The sequence below is a fragment of the Schistocerca americana genome, chromosome 5, assembly GCF_021461395.2.
Source record: "Schistocerca americana isolate TAMUIC-IGC-003095 chromosome 5, iqSchAmer2.1, whole genome shotgun sequence".
Lineage (NCBI taxonomy): Eukaryota > Metazoa > Arthropoda > Insecta > Orthoptera > Acrididae > Schistocerca > Schistocerca americana.
Genome location: NC_060123.1, coordinates 448,694,746 through 448,713,985, shown reverse-complemented (window position 1 = coordinate 448,713,985; position 19,240 = coordinate 448,694,746). Strand labels below are relative to the sequence as shown.

General features: G+C 39.3%; 1 protein-coding gene across 3 annotated transcripts in view; it reads right to left on the bottom strand.

Moving 5' to 3' along the window:
* LOC124615319 (carnitine O-acetyltransferase-like) overlaps window positions 1-19,240 on the bottom strand; it is a 103,132-nt gene that overhangs the window by 80,992 nt on the left and 2,900 nt on the right. For all 3 annotated transcript variants that reach the window (XM_047143118.1, XM_047143119.1, XM_047143120.1), the window contains exons 2-3: window positions 8,012-8,073; window positions 1,957-2,123 (exon numbers count right to left, since the gene is read on the bottom strand). In XM_047143118.1, coding sequence (XP_046999074.1) covers window positions 1,957-2,123; window positions 8,012-8,053 — 209 coding nt within the window. In that variant the 5' untranslated portion in view covers window positions 8,054-8,073. The remainder of the gene's footprint in view (window positions 1-1,956; window positions 2,124-8,011; window positions 8,074-19,240) is intronic.

Here is a 19,240-nt window from a genome sequence, read left to right as displayed (position 1 = left end):
CTGTTCGTATATACGCGCCGACCCCGCCACCTCGCTTTTTTGATCTGTCTGCCCTAAGAAATGTGTACCCTGGGAGATGAAAAGATGCAGAGGATATGTGTGGTTTCAATCACGTTTCGGATAAGAGGATTACGTGGTAGTTTAGTTGGTTGAAGAGGAGGCTAAGTTCTTCGTAATGCGCAGGTAAAGACTGAATGTTGCAGTGAGCTGCTAAAAGCTCTGACGCGTTCCGCCGAGCAGCCTGGAGTAGGGTGGCAGACTGGTTTGTCCCTTTGTTAGGCACTACCTGCCGCGAGGGGCACTGGCCGCTGCTTCCGCCAAGTGAAGTAACACAGGGGTGTCCGAGATTTTGCACGCCCTGTTTGTGACACCGCGAGTGCCGAAAGAAAGGCGCCTGCTAAAGATTTCCTGAGGTTGCGGGAGTATAGAAAATGGATTAGTGGTATTCTGTGCAAGGAGAATATGACCAAAATAGTGACGGCTGTGTGTCACTGTGTATCCTCTGTCGTACGAGGAGAAATGTAATTAGCCTATTTGAAACAGCTTAGGGTGGAAATAAGGGAGAAGGGAGTGATTTAAGAGGCCGATGCTGCCAGCAGAGAGAAGTAAGCTTAGTAATTAATAGATTATCGTAGGATTAAGTAATGGTTAGAGCTACAGACACAAAAAAATAGTGAAAAGTTAATACAGTTACAAAAACAATTAGTTGAAGGTACAAAAATGGGTATACTTAAAAAATTAATAAAATTACAAGACTATATCTGAGTATTGGGGCTGTTACAATTGCAAATGGTGTTAAGTTTGCACTTTTGGCTCGAGTAGCTTCACTTAATACTATTCAGTTCTGTCATGTTTGTGACTGTCTTCTTTCCAGCTGCTGTCTTAATGATTACTCTGCCATCCTGAGTCCACACATTCTGAAGACCGAAATGGGATATGGCACTGTTTAAAATCTTTAGCCGTTCGTGTGTCAGATCTTCCCTTATTGTAAGCCCTGTCCTTGCTAACTTCTTCTTCTGGGTAAAGATCTCTGCCCTTTTTCGGTACGAGACAAATTTAATTATTATTGGACGAGGTTTGGTGGCACCTGGTAATTTTCGTCCCACCCGATGGCTCGTGTCAATGTCTGCCTTGGTCACTTCAACGCCTAATTTTTCACGCGCAACCTGTATAAGCAGGTTGTCCGTGTCTTCTTCCTTATTTTCTACTACTCCAAACAGTCGTAGACTATTTCGCCTTTGGTACTGTTCTAGCTCGTCAGTTGCGGCAGATAGTTTGACTTCCAACTCTCGTGCCTTTTTCTCGTATTCAGACACAGACTTTTTTAGTGCTGTAATTTCGGCAGTATTGGCCTCAACAGTTTCACGCATTTTGGCCAATACTGCTGCCGTTACAGTATCTGATATAGTGCCTGCTATCAGATCGAGATTGTTTTTATCGCGAAGTGCAGTGTTTACCTCAGAGCGGACCAGCTCCGCTATACCGGGAGCCGCGGCCGCACCTTCCGCCAAGAGCAGGCCCGTCGCACCTACTGCTTCCCCGCTGCTGGACGCGCTGCTGTTCACTCTTCTGTTTACCATTTTCTCGAAGATATTGGCGGAGCACAGAAAAGAAAATAGCACTACTGCACAGAACACTGTTGTTTTCACGATATCCACTTGTACTAGACAACACCACCTGCGAGAACACCTTTGAATTCAACTAAATTTCGCGAGCCGAACTTAACACGTGTTACACTGCAGCCGCCATGACCTCGAAGCCAATTAAGTAACAACCTCAACCTTCACTATGTTTATAAGGGGACAATCAAAACAGAGTTTAAAATATTGAAATTATACAGCCCAATGGCACAGAAAGTGACAATTGATTTCTGAGGTAAAATCAAAACCAATCCTACTCAAGTGCACACAGGCATCCAGAATGTACAACACACTTTTATGAAATTGTCTGTCATACCTCAGGTACTTTTCCATTGTTTGCTGCAAAGCAGGAACTGGCAGATGAGGAAGTGCTGCAGGAGCAGAAACCAGATTCCTCCTAATGTGATGATGGTGATGTTGCAATGGAAAACTAAGAAACCCATATTTCTTTTGATGCAGCATATTGTCTGATATTCTCATAGCCTGAAAAGAAATTAACATTTACCATAGTAAGACAGCCACAGAACAATGCAGTATAACTGAAAGATGAAGCCAACATGTCAAAAATCCCAAGTGGTTATAATTAAACTTTCTCTATTTAACACGTCATAACACGGAAACTAATTACCGTACGATTACCAGACTTGGTAGCATTAATGTCAAGGACGTGGGGAAGAGAGATAATGCAGAATAAATTCAATTGAAACACTTTTAATGTGCTGCTATTGTACATCATACCATTACATACCGGTACCATTACCGCTACAAAAGGGGCTCAATATGGAGCCCCATCAGTGCCCAGAAGAGTCTGACAGCACAGGATTGCATTTTACACAACAGGCCGAAGCATGTCTGTAGGTATGCTGGCTACTTCTCTCGATACACTGTTCTTCAGATTAGTACATGTGTGAATGTTCCCCTGGTAAACCCTGTCCTTCAGGTACCCCACAACCAGAAATTGCAGGGAATGAGATCATTTGGAAATGATCGGCTCACAATTCAATCATTTCCAAATGTTTTTCGGAGAAGCAGCTGAACTTCACAAGCAATGTGCGTGCGGTGGGGTCCCATCTCACATTAAAACTGTTGAGTTCAATGTCTCTCTCTCCTGTAGGGCAGGTATGGCATGCTGGTGAAGCATATCGCAGTAACACTGGCCAGTCACGATACATGTCTTTGGTTCTTTAATGCCAAACTGTTCAAAAAAGAATGGGCCAGGATGAACACAGCCATGAAGCCACATCATACAGTGACATGTTCACCATACAGAGGAACTTCATGCACAGTGACTGGAGGTGAAGATCCCTACACTCGGCATTGCTCTGTGTTCACCTCACCGGTCAAATAAAAATGAGCTGTCTGTCTGTCCATATGATGGTCCCGGGTGAGCTCTCATCAACTTCAATCCTGGCGAGACAGAAGAGAAAAGTCAACAAGTCGTTGAGCATCCTCCGGTGCAAGCTGCTGTATGATATGGACCTTGTAAGGATACCATTTGAGAATGGTTTGAAGCAACCTCCATGTAGCGGACCACGGGATGTTCAACTGTTGTGACACAGCACACACACTGCCTGATGATCGGGAATTGTACACAGCATTGTCTGCCATAACAGCAGCGAGATCATAAATGGGTCGGTGGTCTTTTCCCAGAGTAACGCCCAGTTCTGCAGTGGATTTGAACTACTTCATCATGCTCCGAACAGCAGATGTAAGAAGATCTTTTCAGCCGGCAATATTCTCGAAGTGCACCTTCATCAATAATGCACTGCTCCTTTTGTCCAAGCTCATGTTGACATGTCAACAGGTGCACTGCGACTGGTCAGGTGTGAGAGACTATGAATCATGATGATACATCACGGCATCTGGTGGCCATAGTTGGAACTGGATGGTGGCACTGTGATGCACGGAAATCCTGTACCCCATACTCTGGACGTAAATGTTACCAGTTTGGTATTCGTACAGCAATTAGCTTCCATGTTATGATGTGTTAAATAGGGAAAGTTTGATTATTTTATATCAGCTGCATGTTTATTACAAACAGAGTAATATTCATTGGAAATGAAACCACAAATCAAATTTCCTTGGATGTCAAATACCTTAGACAACTTAGACAATCTGTTTCATTTAAATGGATTAAAATTAATTCTGGCAAAGACACAATCAATACAGTTTAAAGGACTTAATGTCTGTTGGCTCTTGTCTCTGCTTCTTTGGCTGACGTTTGTTTGAACTATTTTCCTGATGCTTCACCAACACCAATGCCTTCAGGAGTGTGAATTTTTGACAATGACAGCCTCTCATGCAGTCAAAATGTAATTTTTTATGTACTTATTTATTTGTTCAACATTGGCTGAAGAACCCAAGACAGAAGTCAGCTGACAATACATCAATGTGGCTGGGCAAGCCTCAACAATTTTGTACAGTATAAAGAGTGTTATTACAAACAGTGCAATCAGTACGAAGTGTAAAAAGTTGTTACAAAAGACATTACATCTAAAATTACTAGCACAGTTATGTCTCACACCTAAGAATAGTTTCTGACAGTGGGAAGAAATAAACAAAAGAAAATCATAGTCTTGAGTTACATTTTAGGTACAAAATAAATTAAAAGTCTCGTGCTTCTCGTGGCAATACTGCCAAACTAGTGTGAGCTTAGTGAAATTGACAGTGTTTTTTGTAAGACATTGTGTCTTCCAAAATGCAATTCTCCTTTTAAATGCACTCACTTTCCCCTTGAAATCGGAATTGAGTTGCTTCTTGCCTTGTAGTGTCTGCAGTCAACTCATTTTAAAATGTAAGGTCTGTAATCCACTCTGGATCTTTTAACTTCCGTACTTTATTTCCTTTTTCCATCAGAATTAAACAATAGCAGGTATTAAATTGAAAAACTGTTCCTTGACTTAACAAACATTACTGCACAGTAATACATAACGATTCAATACTCTTCTTCAGTTGCAGCAAAAACTATTGCAACTGACAATGTAATAATGTTTACGATGACAAAATTTATTATTCACGCCAGCAATTCTATTGTATGTTTCATACCAGCAAATTTAGCACAAAGAACAGGATAATTAATCCCATAAAAATTGTGTATGTCAATTACTGTAATTTTTGGCTCTTTCATTGTCAACTAAATCTTTAAATTCTTGCTGTGTGGTGTTGTAAAGCAGATTCACTGAAAATTTGTGATATCCATCTATTATATGACTACATAAGAGGTACTGAGAATTCTTAACTTTCTCCTCTTTGTTTCCCATTCATTTTTTAAGGATTGCGAAGATAAGTTGCTAGACTGTCTCCTTTTGAAGAACTGAAAAGAGTCACACCGGCCAAAAAAATGCTGAAAGAAAGTGTCGCATTGCACTGCTAAACAATATATTGCGTTATAGTGAGCAGTTCGAAGAAGGACCTAGCAAGGCCAAGATGCACCAAGTATTGCTGAGACAGGCCAATCCTCAGACCACAAGTATGCAGCGCATTGTGCAGGAGTGCAGTTTTGCACACCGTGGCTGACCTCACTCCATAACACAAAATTCCAGTTACGTAACAGTCATTTTCAAATGTGAACAAGAAGCCCAAAGATAAGCCAAAAACTTAACTCTCAACAAGCAACTAGAGACTGCCCCAAAGTCGAAGTCATTGTGCTTTAAGACTGTCACATTTTGGTTGACTTACTAATGGAGAAGGTACATGTTAGTCATGTGTCAGTGTTAGACATTATTCCCAAGCTTTCAACAATATCTACATACTTCAAAGGAGGGGGGGGGATTACACCACTGAAGTAATCAAAGCACTACTGAGTCAGTTTTCATGCTCGCAATTGAAAACAACATTAATTATCAATTACCACAAATGTAAGTGCACCAACTGCTGCAGAAAAACTAATTAAGGCCCTTAAAGAATCACAATCCTTTCATTAATGAGCAATTCTTCCAGCCATATGTGTTTCAAATTGTTTCCTTTGCTTGTAACATTACAGCGTACAAACAAAGGTTCAAATTTGGGTAATGGAGTTTGTGAACTGTGATGATGGAAGTTCAGAATGTTCTACTTCCTGTGTCTTAGATGTCCTGATAAAGTCCAGTAGTAGCACAAATACTAATTACAGAAGAAATAGAAGCAAAATTTAAGCAAATTTTTATGATACGTTTCAAGGAAGGAGCACAACTAAACTAACACATGTATGATGCCTCTCTCCAATTATGCATGATGCTGTCCAGACAGTGGCTGACTGCTGCACATTAAAATAAACTGATCATTGGATAAATCTATCAACGTTTCCATATTTATTTTGTGACTTTACTAAACACAATAAAAGAGATATCTCAGTCACAGGAGAAGCAGATGGTTCTCTATTTTGTCAGTGTTCAGATCTGTTACTGATGTTATTTAAGCTTCAGAATATTACTTGCTGCCCCTTGAGAAGTGTGTCATTCAAAAGAATATTTCTTCTAAAATCATCTCTCCCTTGCCATCTTCTCTAGTCCCTTTCAAGCTTGATACGTATCTTCCCCAACAGTATGTGTCTTACTGAAAATAAGAGAGAGCAACTGTAACTGAGGTCTTAAATGAACGATGGAAAATCCAGGGTGGAATAATGACAGTGTTATGAAAAGGATAGTTGCTACTCACCATATAGCGGAGATGCTGAGCAGCAGACAGAAACAACATAAAGGCTGTCAGCAAGTAAGCTTTCGGCCAAAAAGGCCTCCATGACACACACAGTCTCTGGTTGTGAGCAACAACGCATGATGGGAGAGGCAACTAGGTCATGGCTGTAACGAGGAGGACTAGTCATTGTCCTTCCCTATTCCTATTCCAGAGCTGCACAGCCCTCTATTCTATTACCACACCTGCATTCATTTTACTTCTCTCCTCCTCAGCTGCCCACCTCCACCTAACTGCCGGATTGCACCTAGCTGCCCTACCATCTCCCTACCACATCCCTGTATGCTCCCACAAGCAGCACTTTAATGTCGCCCACCTCTACTCTGCTATCTCTACCCAGTCTTCTACTCACCTGCAACATCTGGTTGCTTCTCCCATCATGTGTTGCTGCTCGCAGTCTGGCCTCGGCAGCTGGAGACTGTGGGCACGCGTGTGTATGGTAGTGGGTGTGACAAACATTTTTTATTTTGTGTTTGAAGTTAAATGTATTCTCTATTAAATTCCTTATATCACTGAGCAATTAGTGTAGGATATTTACAGCTGAATACCTCAGTCCTTGCTGTGTTGCCATTAGGGTGATTACGGGGTAGTATGTTGTTACACTGATGAATATTATTGCTGGTTTCAATACTGACATTGACCATTGGCAACAAACTCCACTAAGGGACAGTGTTGTCACAAAAAAACATAACTATGTCCTGATTTTTACTCACTTGTCTTAGAAATTCTCTATATTATTTTGAAAATATCCTGATTTTGCTTCTAACATATTATGGGAACCCTACTCTCTTACAACACTGCATACCCTACCATGGAACCTAGCTATGATATATTTCACAATATACTGGCATGTCTGATCATAATGTTCTTACTTATCAGTGTGTAGCCTCTGTTAATATCAGTACATTTTTGTCTGGATTGGCAGTGTTTTAATTTTTTGGCACTTCTAAACTGGCACATAGTTGTCTTAAAACCTGTTCAAACTCCATATTGTTCCTCATGCTGCCGATAGAAATTTGCCTGGGACTAATATACACCAAAAAATCTGAAAAGTCAAATGTCTACAAAGGCAGGATTACAAGAAATCAGATTACCTGCAAAGCTGTTATCCTAATTCATTATTTATATCAAATATATATTCATGCATACACAAATCCCTTTCCAGCATTCTGTAACAAATTCTTGTACAGATGTGGATAACAATCACATTGTCATTTGTTTAAATTTTTGCATCGTTATAAAAATACAAACAACCTTATAATTTTGAAAGAGCATACACCAGATCATTTATTCCCTATTTCCAAACAAAAATTTAACTATTGCTGGCATTAGTAATGTCAGGTTCTTCTTTCAAACTTTTCTAGCAGCTTCCTCACAAATGCATTAGCTGCTTCTTGTTCCATTCACGAGTGTTTGCTTACACCTGCTACTGCTGCCTTCTGTACCTCTTACTTATAATTTTTGCAGCTCATTGTGTTCTTGTAAGTGCTTTCTTGCTACTTTTCCTTTCTTGTTTACTATCTCTTACTTACGCACATTTGTTTCTGTGTGGATCTGTCTACATTCACATTTATGCACTACCAATAACAGCATATTTTTGCTGGAAAATGTTTTAAGTTCGACCATCAAAGAGCAAAGACTTCAAATTAATGTAATTGACACCAAGATTAAAAGTTTTTCATAGGCAAAGAAATAATTACCATGTTGTTCATTGCATTCATATTCTGAAGAATTTTCAGCATCCTTTAGCAGCTCTGTGAACCTGCAACAGATTTTTTGAAACATGATGAAAAATTTAAAAGTACTGTCATTCTTTAACTATGTTATACAAACAACTTAAATTTTTTTCTTGTCTACAGAATGGATACGGGTGAGAGAGAATTGTGGGCCAGTATTTACCTTCCAGAAACAAAATATTTAGTACTTCTGATAGACATATAAAAAAGTAAAAGTGATAACATTATGATTTTCTAATACAGGTGTATGAGTGACCTGCCCTTCATTTTTAGCCTTCTTAAGCCTGTCTTTCTCTCCTCCTTGAGGAAGCAACTAATAGATCTGAATGCTAGGATAGTGCTGTCACTTATTTTACGTATATCTTAAGGCAGTACTATGTATTTCATCTGATAAGGTAAGTATTGCCAGTAAATTTGTCTCGATTTACAAGTTTTCTCACTGAATTTTCCTTTTGATATGAATGACTGACTATGTCAATTTTCTTATGTCTAAAGCTGATAAAGCGCCTTGTCTTCAAGATCAAATTTTGCATTTCTAACATGGAAGTTCTCCAGCAAGATAGTTAAACTCACCTCCAGACAGACCGTACCTTGTGGAAAAAGATTGCACCTATGCAGTTGAAATCAGGGATTAATGCAAACCTGGTTCGTCAGTATCATTCCAATAGTGGAAAGTGTTATTCATTATTAAAAGAGTTAAATGATGCATCAGCAGGAAACTTACTTCAACAATGAAGTGTACAGATTTTGTGGGCAACAGATCAAACACTTATGGAAATTCATGGCGCATGGACAACACACAATGTCATTGCTGCCCAGAGTAAAATGATGCTAATAGCTTGAAGACTGCTAAGTAGAGCACTGTGAGAAGGGCAGAGCAGTTGCAAACCAGTAGCACACTACACCTGCTGTAACATGTGGACACATGATATACAGTGCTTACACAGTGATTATTACAAATATTTTGAAGAAGGCAGCTATATCTCTTGGCAGCAGGTATGCTATCAATGGTTGTGGTGTGAAGTTTGTGATTATTGACATACTGCTTTCCACCATTTATTTACACACTACTTTATTTATTTATTTTTTAAAGATTCTATTGGTAGACCAAACTGTAGTGTAGCTAGAGATGTAGGTTAGGTTAAAAGGTAGCAATCTGGTTGAGAGTTAGGAAAGACATTCCATGTATCCCAACAAAAAGATACATTTTTAAATGAAGGGTGTGGAGTAACAACTACTGAGGTCTAGGCTAGATTGGAATGTGATAGTTTGATACAATGTCGTCAAACTTAATAACAAGAATATCCTCTCTTAAGTTTCCTTGGCAAGACTAATGGCGTGCTTTTGGGTATTTGAGTTGTTGATTCTATGTTTTGGACAAAATTTTGACAAAAAATGGACTCAACAGCTTGGCTTGCGAAAGCATGCCATTACAGAACACCCTCACCAAAACCTCCATATTCCTGTGGTGGCCTCAATGCTTTGGTAGTTAAAATGCACATGATTATATAATGTCATAATCATTATATTGGTTACATAGTGCTCACAAATAGTTGGTTTGTGGATAGTGTCACTGGTTGAAACTGATGAGTTATATGGTGTCCTTCAGCACTTTGTTATCAACCACGACCTAATGGAATATTGCATATTGTGTGCATAATGGTTTCTTTACTTCCAAACAAACTGTTGCATAATAGGGAGGGGGGGGGGGGGGGCTTAATCAGTCTGTCACTATACTCTAGAACTAGAATCGTCAACAAATCTGAACTCTCAAGATACTTAAAGAACGGATGCTTCTCTAACTGTCTCTCAAACTTAGTCCCATTTTGAGCTCTATGCTATTGTACACTGGTAACATGCTTCAGTTAACTATAGGTCATGTGGGTATTCAACCCGCACGAGGCTTTCGCCCATCAAAAACATATGGGCAGAGGCGAAACTTGGTGTGAAGAGAGACTTGCCCATTTCATTATGGTCAGTTTAGTGAAATGCCTTTTATGACATACATTGTGAAGAAAGCAAATGCTGTGTTCTTTTGATGACTAAAAATATTCTAATAATAATACTGATCTCTTTGAACTATTAATATATGCAACGGAAACAAGTGCAGTAACACAAAGTGGGATTCAAACAAAATATTGTCACTGTGCAGCTGCTTTCTAGCGTGTCTACTAACTCATTGATCTAGCACCCAGAAATTTCTTTAATTATTTATCCAGTCCTTAACTGCATCGCATGTCGCTCTGTTTGCTCTAAACCAGCATGCCCAAAAGTAGCGTATAGTAAATAATCCTCTTCTTACAGATGCAGGTAGCTGTTTGCTTTGAAATATACCAAAGTATTTGAGTAAATATAAAGCTACCAATAAGAGATAAGTAGCATTTATTTACATGTTGATTGAAATAACTTTGTGACTGACGTTTCAGCAACTAAATTGGTAGGATCCAGCTACAACTGTTCAGAAGGAACGGTGAGATAGGTCCCCACCGAATACAAAGACACAGAGGGGCTCATATCCTATCTTTTGCTTTTGAGAAGAAGCTTTCCCTGCAGTCTGTGCCCGTAATTGTGTGCCCGTAATTGTGTGCCCGTAATTGTGTGCCCGTAATTGTGTGCCCGTAATTGCACACTTTCATCACCGTGTCACTTTGTCCAGGTAGCATCAGAGAAGTGACTGTTATCGAAGGGACATTTGTCACTACAATGGTTTATATAGCAAAATACACTTGACACACACATCTACTACCTATGCACTTCACCTCACCTCAGTCATGCTAAACAATATAGTTCTTGTTGCTACTTTGCTTCAGTATGATATTGTAGCATTACAGAGGCAGCAAGCAAAGAAGTTAGAGAAGTAGGTTATTCGCTCCTCCAGCCAGCACTTTTACTGCTCCAATATTTCAGTTGGTACAATGCACTGTGGAAATGAAAAATAATTCAAGATTGAGCCTTCTATGACTAATCGATAGTATTGAGAGAGTTGTTAGTCATTGCGCCAATACACAGTGACACTCCATTCACCTAAGTTGAATGTTGTGTTGCCAAACGTATGCTCTGCCTTTGGTTATTGACTACATTATTCACGCTTACTTTGTTTTAAGACCATTGGGAGCATGCTTGTCTTATGCATTAGGAAACTCTGACACATGCCAAAACATGGAAAGTCTTGAGTTTCTTTGTTAATCACTATCAACGTTATCACTAGAACAGCGAAAGTTGTCAAAAAGACACCTGTCTAGTTTTATTTCCATGATAACAAATTCAATTTTTTATATTTTTCTACCAAACTTCATTACTTTTATTGATTTAAGCGCACTAAGGAGCACTTATAACTGGCTCTTCTTTGATGCTATCTTCTGTTCTCGATATCTCTTAAGCCCTGCTGATAATTTCTCCTTCCTCTCCTGTGAAAGGGGCTTCCGACATTTAGGGACTCTAGGTGGTGGGGTCCAAGACGCTACCACAGCATAAAATTTCAAACATCACCTACCTGAAGATCAGGGATCCCAGCTGAATCCAAGGCCTTTAGTACTTCATTAAGCCACAGGCTTCCCGTCTTGTAGCTTTTAATCAATGAGACAATCTTCTTGGTAAACCCATTATTGGTCATTCATTGTAGGTGCCCATATAACTTGAGCCTCCTATGTCATATACTGGTGTTTGTTGATTATGACTGTTGATACAGGTCAGAATTACACTTCAATCGGAAGGATCTATCTGGGAGCAATCTCGGGCAGTGAATTTCCCGTGAATATGTCTTTTGGCTTTCTCCAGGTCATCCATCGGCCTTTTCTGTTCATCAAGAGAATCTCTGCGGCATACGGAAAATGTGGTCTGATGCAGTTCTGTAATTACAGATCTTAGCATTCTTCAAAATGCACTTCTTGTTGTACAGATTGTGGGGTAGATGGTATGCTGCAATGAGTTGGTCTCTGCTGTATTCAAGTTTTGGAAAACTAATTTGTATTTAACTTGCAGCCAAATGTCCTTCCTGCAGCCACAGTTGTCATTCACCTAAGGGAAGAAGACGAATGGTCTGCCTCTATAAACTTTGTTACACGTGTGGTTATACTTGTGTAGAGTGTTGTCTGAAGCAGAAAGCGGGACCAGTTCAGCATTTGCCTAAATGAGTGTGGGAAATCACCTAAAAACACTCTCAAGCCGACTGGTACACCTGCTGTGGTAGTTAATCCACCACACAGATTCGTTCTGGGTCTGTCTCACATTCCTGTCCTGCAAGTTAGTGTGCTGGTCATTACACTATGCAAACAGCATCCACTCCTCCTCCCCCCCCCCCCTACCCCTCATTATAGGCATTTTCAATTATGTTGTATCCACATGTTCTTACTAATAGAGATATTATGCATATTCTGAATAGCTCTGATATTGAATCTGAAGTGACTTATCGGATTCAGATGGAGATTTTCTGCCAGAGACAACTGATTATGAAGGTAACAAAACTGAGAAGTTACCATAAGTAGAGGTCTCCCATCTCAATTCTTTTCACAACATTCTAGCAGTCAACTGGCATGACAGTGAAAATGACATGCTAGATAAAGCACGGGTCACTAACACGTCATCACATGGATGAAAGGCTGCTTTGAAAATCCTACGGGAGAGAAAAGGACCCACTGTACATGCCTGTCACTAAGTAGGTGGCTCTGTCATCAGTACCATGAATAAATGCTGTGTTATATATATATATGTTGTTGTTGTTGTTGTTGTTGTTGTTGTTGTGGTCTTCAGTCCTGAGACTGATTTGATGCAGCTCTCCATGCTACTCTATCCTGTGCAAGTTCCTTCATCTCCCAGCACCTACTGCAACCTACATCCTTCTGAATCTGCTTAGTGTATTCATCTCTTGGTCTCCCTCTACGATTTTTACCCTCCATGCTGCCCTCCAATACTAAATTGGTGATCCCTTGATGCCTCAAAACATGTCCTACCAACCGATCCCTTCTTCCGGTCAAGTTGTGCCACAAACTTCTCTTCTCCCCAATCCTATTCAATACTTCCTCATTAGTTATGTGATCTACCCTTCTAATCTGCAGCATTCTTCTGTAGCACCACATTTCTAAAGCTTCTATTCTCTTCTTGTCCAAACTATCTATCGTCCATGTTTCACTTCCATACATGGCTACACTCCACACAAATACTTAAAAAAATGGCTTCCTGACACTTAAATCTACACTCGATGTTAACAAATTTCACTTCTTCAGAAACGCTTTCCTTGCCATTGCCAGTCTACATTTTATATCCTCTCTACTTCGACCATCATCAGTTATTTTTCTCCCCAAATAGCAAAACTTCTTTACTACTTTAAGTGTCTCATTTCCTAATCTAATTCCCTCAGCATCACCCGACTTAATTCGACTACATTCCATTATCCTCATTTTGCTTTTGTTGATATCTTCCTTTCAAGACACTGTCCATTCCATTCAACTGCTCTTCCAAGTCCTTTGCTGTCTCTGGCAGAATTACAATGTCATCAGTGAACCTCAAAGTTTGTATTTCTTCTCCATGGATTTTAATACCTACTCCGAATTTTTCTTTTGTTTCCTTTACTGCTTGCTCAACATACAGATTGAATAACATCAGGGAGATGCTACAACCCTGTCTCGCTCCCTACCCAACCGCTGCTTCCCTTTCATGTCCCTAGACTCTTATAACTGCCATCTGGTTTCTGTACAAATTGTAAATAGCCTTTCGCTCCCTGTATTTTACCCCTGGCACCTTCAGAATTTGAAAGAGAGTATTCCAGTCAACATTGTCAAAAGCTTTCTCTAAGTCTACAAATGCTAGAAACATAGGTTTGCCTTTCCTTAATCTTTCTTCTAAGATAAGTCGTAAGGTCAGTATTGCCTCACGTGTTCGTGTTTCTAGGGAATCCAAACTGATCTTACCCGAGGTTGTCTTCTACTAGCTTTTCCATTCGTCTGTAAAGAATTCGTGTTAGTATTTTGCAGCTGTGACTTATTAAACTGATAGTTTGGTAATTTTCGCATCTGTCAACACCTGCTCTCTTTGGGATTGGAATAATTATATTCTTCTTGAAGTCTGAGGGTATTTCGCCTGTTTCATACATCTTGTTCACCAGATGGTAGAGTTTTGTCAGGACTGGCTCTCCCAAGGCCGCCAGTAGTTCCAATGGAATGTTGTCTACTCCGGGGGCCTTGTTTCGACTCAGGTCCTTCAGTGCTCTGTCAAACTCTTCACGCAGTATCGTATCTCCCATTTCATCTTCATCTACATCCTCTTCCATTTCCATAATATTGTCCTCAAGTACATCGCCTTTGTATAGACCCTCTATATACTCCTTCCACCTTTCTGCTTGCCCTTCTTTGCTTAGAACTGGGTTTCCATCTGAGCTCTTGATATTCATACAAGTCGTTCTCTTATCTCCAAAGTTCTCTTTAATTTTCCTGTAGGCAGTATCTATCTTACCCCCTAGTGAGATAAGCCTCTACATCCTTACATTTGTCCTCTAGCCATCCCTGCTTAGCCATTTTGCACTTCCTGTCGATCTCATTTTTGAGACGTTTGTATTCCTTTTTGCCTGCTTCATTTACTGCATTTTTATATTTTCTCCTTTCATCAATTAAATTCAATATTTCTTCTGTTACCCAAGGATTTCTAATAGCCCTCGTCTTTTTACCTACTTGATCCTCTGCTGCCTTCACTACTTCATCCCTCAAAGCTACCCATTCTTCTACTGTATTTCTTTCCCCCATTCCTGTCAATTGTTCCCTTATGCTCTCCCTAAAACTCTGTACAACCTCTGATTTAGTCAGTTTATCCAGGTCCCATCTCCTTAAATTCCCACCTTTTAGCAGTTTCTTCAGTTTTAATCTACAGGTCATAACCAATAGATTGTGGTCAGAATCCACATCTGCCCCTGGAAATGTCTTACAATTTAAAACCTGGTTCCTAAATCTCTGTCTATAATCCATCTGATACCTTCTAGTATCTCCAGGGTTCTTCCATGTATACAACCTTCTTTCATGATTCTTAAACCAAGTGTTAGCTATGATTATGTTGTGCTCTGTGCAAAATTCTACCAGGCGGCTTCCTCTTTCATTTCTTAGCCCCAATCCATATTCACCTACTATGTTTCCTTCTCTCCCTTTTCCTACACTCGAATTCCAGTCACCCATGACTATTAAATTTTCGACTCCCTTCACTACCTGAATAATTTGTTTTATTTCATCATACAATTCTTCAATTTCTTCGTCATCTGCAGAGGTAGTTGGTTTATAAACTTGTACTACTGTAGTAGGTGTGGGCTTTGTATCTATCTTGGCCACAATAATGCGTTCACTATGCTGTTTGTAGTAGCTTACCAGCATTCCTATTTTCCTATTCATTATTAAACCTAGTCCTGCATTACCCCTATTTGATTTTGTGTTTATAACCCTGTAGTCACCTGACCAGAAGTCTTGTTCGTCCTGCCACCGAACTTCACTAATTCCAACTATACCTAACTTTAACCTATCCATTTCCCTTTTTAAATTTTCTGACCTACCTGCCCAATTAAGGGGTCTGACATTCCACACTCTGATCCGTAGAATGCCAGTTTTCTTTCTCCTGATAACGACATCCTCTTGAGTAGTCCCTGCCCGGAGATCCGAATGGGGGACTATTTTACCTCCGGAATATTTTACCCAAGAGGACGCCATCATCATTTAATCATACAGTAAAGCTGCATGCCCGCAGGAAAAATTACGGCTGTAGTTTCCCCTTGCTTTCAGCTGTTCGCAGTACCACAAGAGCAAGGCCGTTTTGGTTATTGTTATAAGGCCAGATCAGTCAATCATTCAGACTGTTGCCCTTGCAACTACTGAAAAGGCTGCTGCCCCTCTTCAGGAACCACACGTTTGTCTGGCCTCTCAACAGACACCCCTCCGTTGTGGTTGCACCTACGGTACGGCTATCTGTATTGCTGAGGCACGCAAGCCGCTCCACCAAGGGCAAGGTCCATGGTTCATGGGGGGATATATATAATAGAGAGAAACATTCCACGTGGGAAAAATATATCTAAAAACAAAGATGATGTGACTTACCAAAAGAAAGTGCTGGTAGGTCGATAGACACACAAACAAACACAAACATACACACAAAATTCAAGCTTTCGCAACCAACGGTTGCTTCGTCAGGAAAGAGGGAAGGAGAGGGAAAGACGAAAGGATGTGGGTTTTAAGGGAGAGGGTAAGGAGTCATTCCAACCCCGGGAGTGGAAAGACTCACCTTAGGGGGAAAGAAGGACGGGTATACACTCGCACACACACACGTCCATCCACACATATACAGACACAAGCAGACGCATATATATATATATATATATATATATATATATATATATATATATATATATATATATATATATATGCAGAATGTTCAGAAATAAACAAACAACACTGCTTAGACTGTATCACTGAAGGCAATGCCTGGTATTATAAATCTCAAAAATGCTTTTTATGCTATAAATGTTTTTTTAATTACCTGTGATTGCATTCTGTGGGGAGGCAGGGGCGGGTGGGGGGCAGCAATTTTATTAGGATAAGATGACAAGACACATATTCCACAAACTTTTAAGAGCCCTCTGCTTTGAAGAGAAGTCATCCCAGATGTTTGCTCTTATTTCTGAAATATGGAGAAATTTCACAATCAAATCTGTCTCTGCTGTTAGCTCTCTGGTGAAAATATTACAACTGATGAGCATTTACTTAGCTACTTCCAAGTGAAGCAAGGTGCAGGGTTACCCAGTTTACGTACAACAAATCTGAGAAAAATAGACTAAAATTTTGGATAATTGTACAAGTGGCAGTACATTTGCAATGCCTTCCCATACATTTGTAAGGAGGAACCAGCAAACCAGCCACTGGCAGAGTACCACAAGAAGAAGAAGAAGAAGAATAAGAATTTATTTATTCTCAGCATACTAAATTCTTAAGTAGCACTGAGCAAAGAAGGAAAGAAGAAACCAGAACCTGTTGCCTTCTATAGTGCCATAAAGTACAGTAAGGAAAGCACTGATCAAATGGTTTGTAAATATTCAACAAAGGTTGCTTGCAGGAGGCGGCCAATGCACATCTTTTATCATATCACAGACACAGCAGCAATAAATGTGTAGGTCCCCTACAATCAAATAACCAAAAAGAGCCTGAAGAGGAAATTGTTCATTCTTCAGATGGTAAATAAAATCACAAATGGGAAACAACAAAGAACAGAATAGGAAAGAAGCAAATCAACTAAAGAAGTGGTTGTAGCCCAAGACAAATAACAATACCAATAATACGCCCATAGGCCAATTTCAGTGTTTAGAAATATTTCTGGACAGATGCACAGTTTGTATCGAAAATGATAATTTAATTAAAAGCGTTAGGACCTATGGGTAAAGCTTGACAAACCTGTACACGACACAGAAATTAATGGAGAAAATATAGGTCATACTTAAACCAGGTTTTAGATTTTTAATGCATATTTCATTAGGGGTCAAATAACGCCTTCCCGCTACCCTAGGGATTTTTACATTTGCAACTGTTCTAGTGTTCTTATACTAAATCTCACTGGTGAGTGTTTGACTGTTTGTTTATTACTAAACCTACTTACAAGATCATAAATCTGTTGAATTGACACTGAAAAAAGTTTAGTACTGAGGGTGTCTTGGTCGGAGGGGGAGTGAGGGGGGGTGGGGGGGAGTTTGACAGTTTCGCCAGCAACACTGCCTCCTGCTACTGCTTTGTGTCAATTACAAAGTTATTTCAGTCAAGCCATATATAATTGTGTAAGCAACAGCTTTTTTTTCTCAAGGTAATTGTTTCCTTCTTGTGTACTAGGTTACATTTAACAGCCATAAGTACAATTAGTGTTAAGTACCGAAGAAAATCTATATATATAGTTACCGAAAGTGTTTACGGCAGTAATACTTTCATTTCATTTCATTTTATTATCTTCCTGTATATCATTTACATGATGTAGGAATTGTCACAACAAAGTTATCATACTAGTACAAGTACTACAGACATAATAATGGAATATCACTTTCAAGGCATTTTTTTAAAAGTACAAATTTAGACATATAAATTAAATTTTTTGGCAATAAATTTACACACAATGAAAGTACTCATCTACATCATAGAAAGTTTTGCTTAAAAGGTAATTTTTAAGCTCAGTCTTAAATTTTACTTCATCTACTATTGCCTTCATGTACACTGGCAGAGCATTGTAGACTTTTATTCCAAAATAACTTACATGCTTTTGGGTTTGTGTTGTCCTTACCCTTTCTACATACAAATTCTTACAAGTTCTAGTATTATAATTATGGCAGTCCTCATTTGTACGTAGATTTTTCATATGTGCTCTTGTACTCAGAATGCTTTTAAAAATATACAGTGATGGTATCGTGATTATTTGCAGTTCTTTGAAAAGGGGCCTACAATGAGTTCTTGGAGAGTTATGTGTTATGATTCGTATTGCTCTTTTCTGAAATTTGAAGATATCTGTTAAGCTTGATTTAGTTTTACCCCAGAACACTATGCCGTAAGACACGATGGACTGAAAGTAAGCAAAATACACTAGTCTAGTACAGTCTGTGCTGCATACTCTAGATAATATCCTCAATGCAAAACATGCCGAATTGAGCCTTTGGGATAAGTACTTGAGATGGTCTTTCCAGCTTAAGTTTTGATCAATGTGCATTCCCAAAAACTTTGTGGATTGTACACTCTCTATCTTCTTACCCATTAGTTTTAACTGGAGGTCCATATCTTGAGTTGCTTTGCCATACTTTCAGAGAGCACAGGTACACAATAACTTCCTCATATCAGATAGCCACAGTTTTTAATTGAAAAATAATCAGAAGTGATATCACATACTATACACTTGTATGACCTTGAACTACAGGACTTTGCTTCTTTTCAAGCAACAGTATCTAAAATGATACTGTCAAGTTATTGTTCTTGTACAAAACAAATCCTCAGAAGTATGTGCAAAGACTATATTAATATTATGCCAGTACTATGAAACGTGTAAATAATGCAGTTGATAACTTAAATAATTTAAGGGAATTTCAAATTTATAGCCACTTTGACTACATTTTTCAAATCAGCTATATAAGAGATAACAGCTAAATGGACTTTTTAATGAAAGGTAGTTAAAAATCATGATTTTCTTATGTGCAACAAAGAAAGG